We start from the raw sequence: 14,884 nt of genomic DNA, 5'->3' as shown, positions 1-14,884 counted from the left end.
TGTTGGTAACACCACATCTGGAGTACTGCGAACAATTTTGGTCTCCTTATTTAAGGAAAGGTATAAATACATTAGAAGCAGTTCAGAGAATGTTCATTCGACATTCCTGCGATCAGTGGGGTGGTTATCTTATAAAGAAAGGTTGGACAAGCTGGGCCTGTATCCATTGGAGTTTAGAAAAATGAGAAGTGACTTTATTGAAACATAAGATACTGAGAGGACTTGATAGCGTGGATGCTGAAAGGACGTTTTCCCCTTGTGGGAGAGACTAGAACTAGGGGACACAGTTTAAAAATAAGTGGTCTCCCATTTATGACGGAGATGAGAAGAAATTTTTTTTCTCAAGATGGTCGTGAGTCTTCGGAATTCTCTTCCCCAGTGAGAGGCGGAAGCAGGGTCATTGAATATTTTTAAGGCAGAGGTAGATAAACTCTTGACCAACAAGGGAATCAAAGTTATTGGGGTTGATGGAATATGGAGATGAGTCCCCAATCAGATCAGCCATGATCTTATTGAATGGCAGAGCAAGCTCCAGGGGTCAAATAGCCTACTCCTGTTCCTAATTTGAATGTACCAATGAGCTATAAATGGCCTTTCTCGACCTCATAGAAGACTGACTCCGTCAACCATGAAGGCTTATGGAAAATTCTCCTCAAATTTGGCTGCACTCAGAAATTACTCCACAATGTGATCCTCACTAACAGATCCACCACAAACCCTATCTCAGTGAAAATTGGGGGTCAGACAAGGTTGTGTCTTTGCACCGATTCTCTTCTCCATTTTCCTTGCTGCAATACTGCACCTCTCATCCAGCAAATTACCCATTGGCGTGGAGATAGTCAACAGAATAGATAGCAAACTGTTCAACCTATGCTGCCTTCAATCCAAAACCACTCCAACCTCTGTCATGGAGCTTCAGTATGCAGCTGATGCTTGTGTGTGCTTTCACTCAGAAACTGAGCTAGAGGTCATTGTTGACTCATTTTCCAAAGCATAAGAGAAAACGGGCCTTTCACTAAATGCTAGAAAACAAAAATCCTGTTCCCACCAGCTCCAATGGCAAAGAACCTACCCCATCGATCCAGGTCAACAGTGAGATCCTGGAAAATGTGGACCATTTTCCATATCTCAGGAGCCATCAATGAAGACATACATAGATATTGCCTTCAATGTGCCAGCCCAGCCTTTGGGCTACTTAGGAAAAAAGTGTTTGAAGGCCTGGATGTCAAACACGAGACTAGGGGCATGCTTTACTGGGCAGTAGAGATCCCTGCACTCCTATATGCTTCAAAGACCTCGGCAACATATTGCAGACACTTCAAAACACTGCAGAAGTACCTCCAGAGATGCCTTCACAAGATCCTCCAAATCCAATGGCAAGAAAGGCAGTCCAACAGTAGCATCCTCTCACAAGCAAACATGCCCAGCGTCAAGGCACTAATCACTCAATACCAGCTCCAGTAGACAGAACATGTCATTTGTGAGGGGCCTAAGACGTCACACAGTATATTTTTATTAAATATATATAGATATCCTCATGGCTATCTCTAAAATATTTAAATTTGGGCAAAGGCCTTTTAAAATGGCCAAAGCTATGTTTGCCTGTGACCACTGAACAAAAGGAGCTATCTGGCAGTATTGAAAATACTTTCATCTCGTTATCTCTGCAGAATCACTAATGACCCCCCTGTGAGTTGCACAGGCCAAATTCAAAGGTAACTATACAAAGGCTATCTGCATTTCATAATCCAGGTTGGCCAGCCGGAGTCTATTCATCCGCAAGGACAAATGGCCCCGCAACCTTTTTTTCAATTCTTAATAGTTATGAAATTTAACCATCTTGGGGACCCAGACGAGGGATACACATCCCTCATCGAAGACAATGTGGAGAGATGGGAGTCATGAGACATGGACCTCCAGCTTGTGCAACTGGTAACATTGCCTTGCTATACTGCAAAATCTCAGTCTGCCATTTCCCATCTAAGTAGCAGCATTACAGTATAGGAACACTGCCCAGATTGGATACCTGGCCCCATTTACTGGAACTCCTGCACCATCACCAACAAGACTGACTCATCTTTGCATGCCTATCTCATTATGTGAAATCAACACCCCCAGAAAAGTGAATTATACAACATCAGTCTTCAGTCCGCCAACCTCCCATGAAGGACTACCTCATTGGGCTTTGATTCTGGAATCTGGACCCAAGCGAAACAACATTTATTTTCTCTGTGGTCTCTGCAATGTAAATCTTTCTCTTCTCCATCCATCTTTTACTGCATGAAGGCAAAAGAAGTAATGGTGCTAACTTCTTCCCACAGTTTGGGTGTGTGCAAATAAACTAACCCTTGGAATTCATCCTATCTCGAGTTTGCTGTGGGGTTATTGATAGAAAATTGGATCACACCAAAACTGAGGGGTTGGGAAATACGCCACATTGAGAGACTTTGTTGAGAATATGCAGAGGTAAAATCAAGGCATTGGAGGGAGTGCACAAATCTCCAAACAACCCACCCACCCACTCATAGTACCACCTGCCCGGCATGCAGCAGAGTCTTAAACATTGGATTATCGAACATCTCAGAACGCCGAGTGGAGTATTACTTAAATGGAGAATGACTGCAAAATTCTGAGGTGCAGAGGGATCTAGGTGTTCTAGTACGAGTCACAAAAAGTTAGTATGCAGGTACAGCAAATAATTAAGAAGGCTAATGGAATGCTAGCCTTTATTACAAGAGGGTTTGAACATAAAAGTAGGATGTTATGCTTCAGTTGTACAGGCTATTGGTGAGACCACCCCTCGAATACTATGTGCAGCTTTGGTCTCCTTATTTAAGGAAGGATGTAAACGCATGGAGGTGGTTCAAAGGAGGTTTACTAGATTGATACCTGGAAAGAGTGGGTTGTCTTATGAGGAAAGGTTGGACAGACTGGGCTCATTTCCACTGGAGTTTGGAAGAGTGAGGGGTGATTTGATTGAAGTACATAAGATCCTGAACAGTCTTGACAGGGTGGACGTGGAAAGGATGTTTCCTCTTGTGGGTGAGTCCAAAACTAGTTTTAAAATTAGGGGTCGCCCTTTTAGGGCCGAGATGAGGAGAAATTTTCTCTGAGGGTTGGACCTCTCTGCCTCAGAAGGTGGTGGAGGTGGGGTCATTGGATATTTTTAAAGCAGAGGTAGATTCTCGTTAGGCAAGGGAATCGAAGGTTATCAGGGTTAGATGGGAATGTGGAGATCGAAACACAAGATGCTCAGCCATGATCTTATTGAATGGCGGATCAGGCTCGAGGGGCTGAATGGTCTACTCCTTTTCTATGTCTTACGTTCCTATTTCTTATGTTCTTATAAGACAAGTCATCCTCTTTTCCCAGGGACAGCCTAAGAAGAAAGATCCAATGTGAACTTTTTACAACAATGGGGACTGCTTCTATTGCGGAAAAGAAGTTGCGAGTGCAGCAGGTACCCGGAAGTTAACTTGAAAAAAATAAGCTGATTGCTTTTTTTTTTCAGTGATGGTTGCACTGAAAAGTTTATTCATTGGGACTGCACTTCAGCCAGGACACTAGGACTTCAGTCTTCTGAATGAAGCACCGCCCCTGGCGGCTCGTGCCCCCCACCCCACCCCATTGTGACGGCAGCGATCAGCTGACCGGCTGTCAGCAGGGTTCTGTAACCATGGCTGCAATGGCAGTTTGGGCCGGCGGAGTTGTGCAGCTCTGGGCCTGGCCTCTGCTCCTCTCCTGGGCCTGCCTCACCGCCGGGCTGCCGCAGCTGGGGGCCGCCGTCTACGTCCTAGATGATGAAAGAGGCCTGGGCTCGGAGTTTGACGGCATCGGCGGGCTGAGCGGCGGCGGGGTGAGTATCGGGTCTTCATATTCTGATGGGTGGGTGGAATTTTCAGTGTGGGGGCAGCGCAGGAGGCCATTCGGCCCAGCGAGCCTTTGCTGGCCCATTGGTAGACTCATCCAATTGGTTCCACTCCCCTGCTGTTTTTCCCCCTTACACGTCTCTATCCAGATCTCTTCCGAATACCAATGAATCTGCTTTCAGTTTGCAGCATAAAATTAAATGTTTCCATGTGCTGAGCTGAAGGGTCAGTCACAAGGGAGCATAAGTTCAAGGTGAGGGGCAGGAGGTTTAGGGGGGATGTGAGGAAAAACCTTTTTACCCAGAGGGTGGTGACGGTCAGGAATGCGCTGCCTGGGAGGATGGTGGAGATGGGTTGTCTCACATCCTTTAAAAAGTACCTGGATGAGCACTTGGCACGTCATAACATTCAAGGCTATGGGCCAAGTGCTGGTAAATGGCATTAGGCAGGTAGGTCAGGTGTTTCTTATGTGTCAGAGCAGACTCGATGGGCTAAAGGGCCTCTTCTGCACTGTGATTCTGAGCTCCTCCTGGCACTTTTGCCAAATGCCCAGGGCAGATTGTTCCTTTCAGAAGTTTTAACCCCTGCACTGCAATGCTGAATTATTGTCCCAGGTTTTTGTGGTGGGAATAGCGGTGAAGCTATCAGCGTTCACCATTATTAAGGAACAAAATCAGACAGTATCTTCCAGTAACTGGACATATGTGCTTAAAGGTAGAGATCCGGATGTTGCTACCCTGCCACTCCACAAGCTTTGCTATCATGTTATCTTACCTAAAGGTTTGGTATCGAAATTGATGTGGGGTGTGGACTACTGGCACTTACCCATTGTATATCCACTACCTATGTCAGAAAAGCCTTTAGCCCACAATCAAGAAATGGGAGGGAGGAACTCAGGAAAATTACAATCACCAGGGAAGTGGTACTGAACAAATTGTTGGAGTTGCAGACCAACAAGTCCGCAGATCCTGATGGACTTCATCCTAGAGTCTTAAAAAAAGGCTGGTGCGTTAGTTGATGCGTTGGTTTTAATTTTCCAAAATTCCCTAGATTCAGGGAAGGTTCCATTAGATCAGAAAATAATAAATGTAACTCCTTTATTCAAAAAGGGAGGGAGACAGAAAGCAGGAAACTACAGGCCAGTTAGCTTAACATCTGTCATAGGGAAAAAGTCAGATGTTATAGCAGGGCACTTGGAAAATTTTAGGGTAATCGGACAGAGCCAACAAGGTTTTGTGAAAGGAAGATCATGTTTAACCAATTTATTGGAGTTCTTTGAAGAAGTACCATATGCTGTGGATAAAGGGGAACTGGTGGATGTACTATATGTAGATTTCCATAAGACATTTATTAAGGTGTCACATTAAAGGTTATTGCGAAAAATAAAAACTCATGGTGCAGCAGGTAACATTGGCATGGATAGAAGATTGGCTAGCTACCAGGAAACGGAGGGTAGGCATAAATGGGTCTTTTTCTAATTGGCAAGATGTAACAAGTGGTGTGCCACAGGGATCAGTGCTCGGGCCTCAACCTCTTACTGTTTATATAGATGATTTGGATGAAGGGACTGAAGGTATGGTTGCTACATTTGCTGATGACACAAAAGATAGGTAGGATAATAAGATCTGAGGAGGACGCAGGGGGCTACAAAGGGATATATATATATAGGTTAAGTGAATGGGCAAAGACCTGGCAAATGGAGTAAATGTGGGAAAGTTTGAAATTGTCCATTTCGGCAGGAAAAATAAAAAAAAGCACGTTATCTAAATGCTGAGAGATTATTGAACTCTGAGATGCAAAGTGATTTGGGGCTTCTAGTGCATGAATCACAAAAGGCTAGTATACAAGTACAGCAAGTAATTATCAAAGCTAATAGAATGTTATAATTTATTACAATGGGAATTGAATACAAAGGTAGGGAGGATATGTTTCAGTTTTACAGGGCATTGGTGAGACTACATCTGGAGTACTGCATACAGTATTGATCTCCTTATTTAAGGAAGGGCATAAGTATGTTGGAAGTGTTTCAGAGAGGGTTTACTAAACTAGTGCCTGGATTGGGCAGGCTGTTTTATGAGGAAAGGTTGGACATGCTAGGCTTGTATCCATTGAGTTGAGAAGAGTAAAAGGCAACTTGATTGCAACATATAAGACCCTGAGGGGTCTTGTCAGGGTGGATGTGGAGAGGATGTTTCCTCTTGTGGGAGAATCTAGTACTGGGGGCCACTGTTTAAAAATAAGGGGTCGCCCATTTAAGACAGAGATGAAGAGAAATTTTTTGAGGGTCATGAGTCTTTGGAACTCTTCATCAAAAAGTGGTGGAAGCAGAGTCTCTGAATATTTTTGGGCAGAGTTAGCTAGATTTTTGATAAGCAAGGGGGTGAAAGGTTATCGGTGGGCAGGAAAATGGAGTTAAGGTTTCAATCAGATCAGCTGTGAACTTATTGAATGGTGGAGCACGCTCGAAAGGCCGAATGGCCTACTCCTGCTCCTAATTCGTATGCTCGTATGTAAGATGGTTTATTTTTCTTATTGCATATTTTAGAGCTGGGGTTTGCTTTTTAATGTAGAAAACTGGTTATAATAACTGATTTTGAAGACAACTGATAGCCTATTAAAGTGACAGTCTCATGAGGGAGAAATATGAGTATTAAAACCCAGCAAGATGTGGCAGTGATTCCTATATCCTGTTAGTACCTATCCGGCCAGTACTTAATAGCTTTAATTTGGATGCAACACTTAAGCTAATGGCACCTAATTAAACAAAATATTGTAAGTGCTGGAAACCTGAAATAAAAATGGAAAATGCTTGAAAAGCAGCTATCAACAACTCTTGGATTTGGAACTTTTTTTTAGAATAGCAGCTGAGTGGCATTATACAAATGACCCCAGATATTGTCTATTCAGTGCTGCTTGCTTTGACTATATGTTGAGTAAGTATGTGCAGTTGAGTGTTCTAGTCACACTTAGCTGGACATTAAATTGTGTGCGCAGTAAATTTCAGTGATTTTTTTTTGTAAATTTCGAATATTCATTGAGAATTGTACACTTTTTTTATTTAGGCAACTTCCCGACTTCTTGTGAACTACCCAGAGCCTTATCGCAGCCAGATCTTGGACTACTTATTCAAGGTAGAAATGACATGCAAATTAAAACATTGAAATGTATTAGTATTGTTATTGAAGGCATAACAATGTTTCCAATATTTAATAATCTATTGTTGAGAACAGCCATGTTATGGGTCACTTTTCCCTTTGGTACAGGAAGGATGTATTTATGCTGCTTTAGTTTGCTTTGACAGAGCATAACTAGGGTGTAGCGTCAAAACAAGTAACCTACGTATTTGTTACATTTATAATGACACTCTGCTCATGTGTATTCATATGTGTGCACACACATCCCTCCTTGCTGTGTGAACAAAGGAGTTGACATTTCAGGCTTGAATTCACTGGACAAGATACTGCCTGATTCAAAGCTATAATGGACCATCTGTTAGCAATACTACAACATATGCCAAGTGGCTTCTGGTAAACGATTGTTGGATGTCTCAATACTGTTTGTGTACTTTTCTTTTGAGAAAGGCATATATGTGAGAGCTCGCGGTATTAGTCAACGTAACCCATGAGGTCAGTTGACTTGCTCTTGTGGAAAATGTAAAGTGGTGAGTTTTGGTACACACTGCTTTAAGTATCCCGTGTCACCGAAACGAACATTGTATCATAATATTGTGTGTTGAAACCATTTTTTTTGTCTGCAGTTGTCATTGCGTAAACCATGTTTGAGCATTTGTAAATTTACATCTTCTAACATTCAAATCAATCTTTGCCTGCTGTGTTGATTGTAAGATAGCTGCAGCGTATTAGAAGTTGAAAAATTAAAATGAAATGTACTTCATATTTGACTAGAAACTTTCACCCTTTTGAAGTGTTTATAATTTTGGAATAGAAAACAAGGTTTGGAATGTATAGTAAAGGAGCATATAGCTATTAATCTATGTTGGCAAGCCACTGTTTACTATAACTAAATAAGTAAAATTCAGTATTATGATTTGAGATTCTGTTTTCTTTTTCTTGAATTCCATTCATTTTTCTATAAAGATAGCAAACCAGTGGCCTTGCATATTGATGCAACATTTATAATTCTGTAATAAATGTTATCAAATTGACAATGATCAACCAAGTAAAACTCGACATTCTTTCTCTTCCCACAATTATACTGTTGAGTGTGTAGCTGTATTTTCTAAGCCTTATTGTGATCAGAACCCCCTTTTAAATGGAAGCTTTAGATTTGTTTTTAACGGCGAGAAGATTAAAAAGTGACTATCAGCTCTACTGCATGTGTTCCTGCATATTGGGTGTTTCATATAAGGGCTTTTGCTAACTGCTTTTAACTGCAAATCATGCAATCTGTATGAATCTCCTGTGTATGTTTTTTTTTATTCATTTTAGTTTTGGAGAAGTGGTTTTTACTACCAAGAAGTTAATCTGGCAGTTATTAGTGTTCGTGTACTTCGTATAGTAGTACATTTTCCCCTTATCCCTAACCACTTCCCCATTACATTTTCCTCCTTTTAAAAGTTGCTTTAAAACCCACCCAAGTCACTAATAATGTCTTCTCCATGGTTATTTATGAAGCATTTTTATCTATTAAAGACACTATAAATGCAAGTTATTTTGCAGCAATCTTCATTAATTAATGAAAAATGACGATGATGAGTGAAATGAATGTTTCTGTTCTTGCCCACCGTGTGGCAGTTTGTAACATAGTCACAGTTACTTATTGTTATTATCTCCCTTATGTTATCAGCCAAACTTTGGTGCCTCCTTGCATATCTTGAAAGTGGAGATTGGTGGTGATGCACAAACAACAGGTAGGGAGCCTTATCTTTCAAATGTCGAATTTAACTTTGAACTTCACTGGTTTAAAAAGGTCATAGTGGAGTAGCCCCTCAGTAACTTAACCTCATATCATTTAAATCTTTACATATAAACATTTATGACTAAATACAGCAAACTGTTTATGAGATCTTATGTTTAGTTGTTGTGCCGCCAATTTTTGCGATACCCATCGATCTTGCATAACATTGCACTTTGGTAGTCAAGACCATATGGTAGAATTCAGATCAAGCAGGTTTAAAGTGTAAGAAATAATTTAATTAGAGCAGAAATGGGAGGGAGGAAGCAAGCAGATGGAAGGGTGTAGCAAGGGAAGAGACAAGTAGGGAAGAGAAACATGGGGGTGAAGAGGAGCAAAGTGCGGGGGGCAGGAGACAGGATGAAACTTGCTGTTAGTACATGCTGGGGTGGGTTACTCAAACGAATAGAAATTACAGGGCTGATGCAGGTTATTGACCATGGAAAGAGGTTGTGACAATTTTATAGGTGTTGTTGGTTTCCTTCAACAACTGCTATGCCTTTGCTAATCATTTTCCTTCATGGTGGTTTCCTCACAGGAAGCAAAGTTGAGTGGTCAACAATTTGTTTGGGATAGGATTGAGGGAGTAGGAAGTGGGTCTTCTGGATGCCTTGAAGTTGGAGAGAGCATTGCAGGAAATGCAGAATAGAATCTGGAGAAAGACATGGGGCCGAATTTTGCCCTTGGTGGGTGTGCGGGCCCCACCGGCTCGGTGGCAGGCGGACAGCCGACCACCGCCGAACTGGGGCCCGCCGCCATTTTGAGTGGAGGCGGGAGGAAATCCCCAGCTGTCAAAAGAACGCACTGCTCCCTGAGACAAAGTGCTGTCTCAGGGAGATTAGTGACAGTGTACAAAAGTTTAAAAAAAAATAGAAAAATAAAAATATTATTAACATGTCCCCCTCATGTGACAAAAAGTGTAATAAAGTTTGTCATTTTTATTAACATGTCCCATCTCATGTGACATTGTCACATAAGATGGGACATGTTAATAAAAATGACAAACTTTATTACACTTTTTAAAAACAGGCATGAAACCTCATCCACTGGCAGGATGAGGTTTCATGTATTATCAGGAGCCTACTGGGGCTCCTGGCCTGCCCGCCAGTCTTAATGTTGGACAGGCAGGTCTTTAATGGTCTTAATTAGTCTGTCAATGGCCTTAACTGGCCATTGACAGGTCAGCGGGTGGACAACTGATTTCGCTGTCCGCCCACCTTCCTGAATAATTTAAAGAGACCGGGATGATGTCAGACGTCATCCCGTGTCATTTTCCTGTTGGCGAGTGAGCCCCGCCCCCAAATCACCAACGGAAAATTTCTAGCCATGAGTTCATGGCTAGGACTTCAGGGACTTTTGGGGGAAGTTTATCCCAAAGAGCATGAGGATGCAGCAAGTAGATTGGTCTTGATCTTTGCAACAAGAAAGTTCATTAGGTCCTCAAACCTATTGTCAGAGGTAAGGATGGAAGAGACAGGGGAAAGTAATTTTAAGAAATGGTGAAGAGAAGTCAAGGATTATCTTCACATTCCTTAATAGTCTCTGAATAGTGAGCAGTTTTAACAAGTTTTATTCAGTTGGGAGGCTATGATTTCTCTATCACTATCGTGTAGTCTGTCTTTCACTAAGGGTCGTATTAAGGGCTATCATTGAATCTAATTGTTTTCCATCTGTCACACTTATGGTTCCATCTGTTTTAGACACCTTGGTAATTGAGACTATTGACAAGAAAGCTAATGGAATGCTATCCTTTATTATGAGAGAAATTGAATATAAAAGTAAGGATGTTATGCTTGAGTTATACAGGACATTGCTGAGACCACATCTCGAATACTATGTGCAGTTTTGGTCTCCTTATTTAAGGAAGGATGTAAATGCATTGGAGGCGGTTCAGAGGTGGTTTACTAGATTGATACTTGGAATGAGCGGGTTACCGTCTTATGAGGAAAGGTTAGGCAGACTGGGCTTGTTTCCACCAGAGTTTAGAAGAGTGAAGGAGTGACATAATACAAGATCCTGAACGGTATTGACAAGGTGGATGTGGAAAGGATGTTTCCTCTCGTGGGTGAGTCCAGAACTAGGGGGCACTGTTTTAAAATTCACCCTTTTGGAACAGAGATGAACAGAATTTTTTTTTCTCAAAGTTGTGCAACTTTGGAACTCTGTCTCCGAAGGCGATTTAAGGCAGAGGTAGATAGTTTCTAGTTAGGCAAGAGAATTAAAAGTTATCGGAGGTAGATGGGAATGTGGAATTCAAATCACAAACAGATCATCCATTATCTATTGAATGGCAGAGCAGGCTCGAGGAGCTGACTGGCATGTTTCTGCTCCTGTTTCATATGTCTGTAATATCTAACAGATATTTGCATGAGTTTTCTTACTTTAATAGATGGGACAGAACCTTCACACATGCGCTATGAAAATGATGAAAATTATTTCCGAGGATATGAGTGGTGGCTGATGAAAGAAGCTAAGAAAAGGAATCCTAATATTAAACTAATAGGTATATATTTAACAACTGTACTTCTCAACTGTTTACCCTTTTTGTTCTGAAATCTATATATTCCATTTTTCCTCTTTCCATGTAGATAGTGAAGGCCAGCAGACTTTCAGTACCATGCCCATGTGACAATTCTTTATGTAGGAATCTAGACCAAATTTTTGGTAGGCTATTTATTATGTAAGTTATTTTGGCTAGGACCATTTGTTGAACTGCCATGTGCCTTCTTGCAGAAAGTGTTGGATACCAGTTGGCTGTTCTATTTATGTTGTCATTTGTTTCCTCTCTTCCTAACCAAGCAACACTAAGGCCAATGTTAAGACTTGAAGTGATTTTTACCTGAGAGAAACAGATTCGACATAACGATAATTAATCCTGAGATTTTCCTTCCTATATGGATTAGTGCTAAATCAGGTGGTACCTTTAGGCTTTGAAATTTTTGGCAAAACTAGATTACTTTCTGGTGATTACAGTGAACATCCTTGTTCATAAAATGGGGCTGCCTGGCACATGTATGACAGTGACCTTCACTTACAACTATATATGATATAAATGCCGAACAAAGACTACAGCTTACAGTCCACCACATACACTATAAGTGTCTGTTGGCTAGGTTACAGAGGGCTGTTTGTTCCTTTTTAAATAGCGTTATGGAATTTTTAACATGCACTTGAGCAGACAGACAGGATTTGATTTAATATCTCATCTGAAAAACTTCACCCCCGACAAAGCATCGCTTCCTTTGTACGGTACTGGTGTGACAGCCTAGATTATTTGCACAAAATGTGGGACTTAAACATATTACCATCTAACCTAAACATTAAAGTGAAGCCAAACTGAAAATTGGCATCTTTTTGAAAATTCTGTAGTTGAAGATCAGATGGACCTTTTTAAAGAAGAGAAAGTCTTCTTTTATAGAATGTTCCTAAGTTATTTGAATTTTAAATTACAGAATATCACTGTTCCAGTTTCTCTCTCTATATTTGTAACTCAATCTTCCTGATAGGAATTGACACTTTGGTTGCAGAAATGCTAAGCTCTTAAAAAAATTTGCTCTTGAATGCTTTATCCTTATGATCAGCATTCAAAACTTATTGGAGTGTCCATTTCCCTTCTAATCAGGAAAATTAGAAAAAATATTTTCAGCATTGTAAAGAGTTTAAAAAAAAAACACTGGTCAGTGAACTAAGAACTTGGAACATAAAGAGAAAGGTGGTAGCCATTATTCAATAAAAATACAAAGTAGTACATAATTTATGTTGTATAGATATGTGCATTATGAGTAAACTCATAGAAGGTAAGAATAGCCAGAGTGCTTTCAGTGTAAAGTACACCTTCCCACTCCTTCAGGCAATGCAAAAACAAATTGATCGGTTTTTTTTGCGATCTTAACAGTTCAGTTGTCATTTCTTATGCTATATACACTGCCACTTAGGCTCCATAAAAGCAATCATCTATTAGTGAGTAGAGGAAATTAGTGAGTAACCTTTCTAATCACTTCCATCATAGACATACACACTGACCTCCCTTGTTGCTGAGCCACAGAAAAACAAGAATTTCTTTGATTCCATGCTTAAGGGTGAGTTAGCTGGTTACAACTATAATGGTATTGTTGATTTTGCAGTTTATGTCTGGACTCCTGGGTGGGGCTAAGGCAGATAGTTAAAATTAATTCTGTTACCAAAGACTATTTCATGATATTTGCTGGAAATTGGGAATGTATGGTAGGCAAGGCTTAGCCCATTGCCAGCTAGACTCAAGCATGAAGAACATAATGCTACTGGAGCCTTGGAAGTTTATCCCCACATGTCACCACATTCAGGAGAAATTCTAAAATTTAAACTCAACCAAAATGAACTTGAACGACTTAAAATTGCTTTAATTATAAACTGAATTTTCAGTGAGTGTTTATTTTCTTGTCAGGGCTACCTTGGGCCTTTCCTGGTTGGATTGGTTGTGGGGACAACTGGCCTTATACCTGCCCAGACAAAACAGCCTATTATGTTGCTTCGTGGATTCATGGTGCAAAAGTCTATCATAATCTCGATATTGATTATGTTGGGGTTAGTACAAATATTTAACAAAACAATGTCTTTTGACTTGTGTTAATGAATTGTTGAAATCATAATCCGTTATAAATAATGTTACAGCAGTTAGAATAATGTAATCTTTCCCGTTCCTCCGCCCTCACCTTGAACAATAAGAGCAAGAAACTCATGAGCTTCTTTTCATTAAGATAAAAACCATCCAATTACATGCCTCTGTCACGTCTCTCTCACGAGCCCTCTTAGCCAAGCTTCCCCTAATGCATATTCTCTCCCCCGCCCCCACCGCACCCAATCGCCCTAACCCTGAACTTGCATCTTCTTCTAGAACCTCCCCTTTCTCCCCTCATGCCTTCCCTGAGCTTAACTTGTCCATGAGAGCCACCACTCGTTCCCTTGATCCTATTCCCACCAAGGTGCTAATCACCTAACTTCTCCTGGTCCCATGTTAGCAGATGTTGTTTAGGTGTTGTCCCTCTCTACTATAAATCTGCCATCATCACCCCTCTCCTCAAAAAGCCAACCCTTGACCCCACCATCATTGCAAACTACCATCCCATTTCCAAACTCCTTTTTCTTTCCAAGTCCTTAAATGTGTTGTTGCCTCCCAAATTTGCTGTCTCCTTTCTCAAATTCCCTGTTTGAATCCGTCCAATCAAGTTTATGTCCCTGCCACAGTACTGTAGTAGTTCTTATACAAGTTACATCCTTTGTGACTGTGACAAAGGTAAACTTTCCCTCCTCGTCCTTCTTGACCTACCTGTAACCTTTGACATGTCGCCACATCATCCTTCTCCAATGTCCCTGCACTGTCGTCCAGCTGAGTGGGACTTTTCTTGCCTGGTTCCATTCTTACCTATCTAATCGCAATCAAATAATCACTTGCAATGGCTTCTCTTCCCACTCCCACACCATTTACCTCAGCTGCACCCCAAGGATCTTTCCTTGGCTCCCTCCTATTTCTCACCTACATGCTGCCCTTCAACAACACCATCCAAAAGATTAGTATTATTTTTCACATGTGTGCTCAAGACACTCTGCTTTACCTAACCACCACCTCTCTTGATTCTTCCACTGTTGCTAAATTATCAGATTGCTTATCTGACATCCACTACTGGATGAGCAGAAATTTCCTCCAATTAAATTTTGGGAAGATTTGAAGCCATTGTTTTCAGTGCCCCACACCAAATTCCACTCCTTAACTACTGACTCCAACCTTCTCCTTGCAACAGTCTGAGCTTAAGACAGTCTGTTTGCAACCTTGGTGTCACATTTGACCCCAAGATGAGCTTCCAACCTCATATTCTTACCATCACTAAGACAGGCTATTTCCACCTCTGTAACATCGCCCAACTTTGCTCTTATCTTAGCTCACCTGCTGCCAGAACCCTCAATCGTGCATTTGTTACCTCTATATTTGACTATTCCAAGCTGGTTGGTCTCCCCCATATAAACTTGAGGTCACAGAAATCTCTGCTGCCATTGTCATAAGTCGCACCAAGTCCCATTCCCCCCTCACCTGCGCTTGCTGCCTACATTAGCTCCCGTGTAAGCAA

The 14,884-nt window shown here is 41.2% G+C and overlaps 1 protein-coding gene across 2 annotated transcripts in view; it reads left to right on the top strand.

Moving 5' to 3' along the window:
* The first annotated feature begins 3,617 nt into the window (after positions 1-3,617).
* Positions 3,618-14,884, top strand: part of galcb (galactosylceramidase b) — a 72,690-nt gene continuing 61,423 nt past the window's right edge. For both annotated transcript variants that reach the window (XM_041214982.1, XM_041214983.1), the window contains exons 1-5: positions 3,618-3,856; positions 6,932-7,000; positions 8,676-8,739; positions 11,173-11,286; positions 13,207-13,346. In XM_041214982.1, coding sequence (XP_041070916.1) covers positions 3,677-3,856; positions 6,932-7,000; positions 8,676-8,739; positions 11,173-11,286; positions 13,207-13,346 — 567 coding nt within the window. In that variant the 5' untranslated portion in view covers positions 3,618-3,676. The remainder of the gene's footprint in view (positions 3,857-6,931; positions 7,001-8,675; positions 8,740-11,172; positions 11,287-13,206; positions 13,347-14,884) is intronic.

Source organism: Carcharodon carcharias, chromosome 20 (genome assembly GCF_017639515.1).
Source record: "Carcharodon carcharias isolate sCarCar2 chromosome 20, sCarCar2.pri, whole genome shotgun sequence".
Lineage (NCBI taxonomy): Eukaryota > Metazoa > Chordata > Chondrichthyes > Lamniformes > Lamnidae > Carcharodon > Carcharodon carcharias.
The sequence above is the reverse complement of the archived record's forward strand: the minus strand, read 5'-3'. Positions and strand labels throughout refer to the sequence as shown.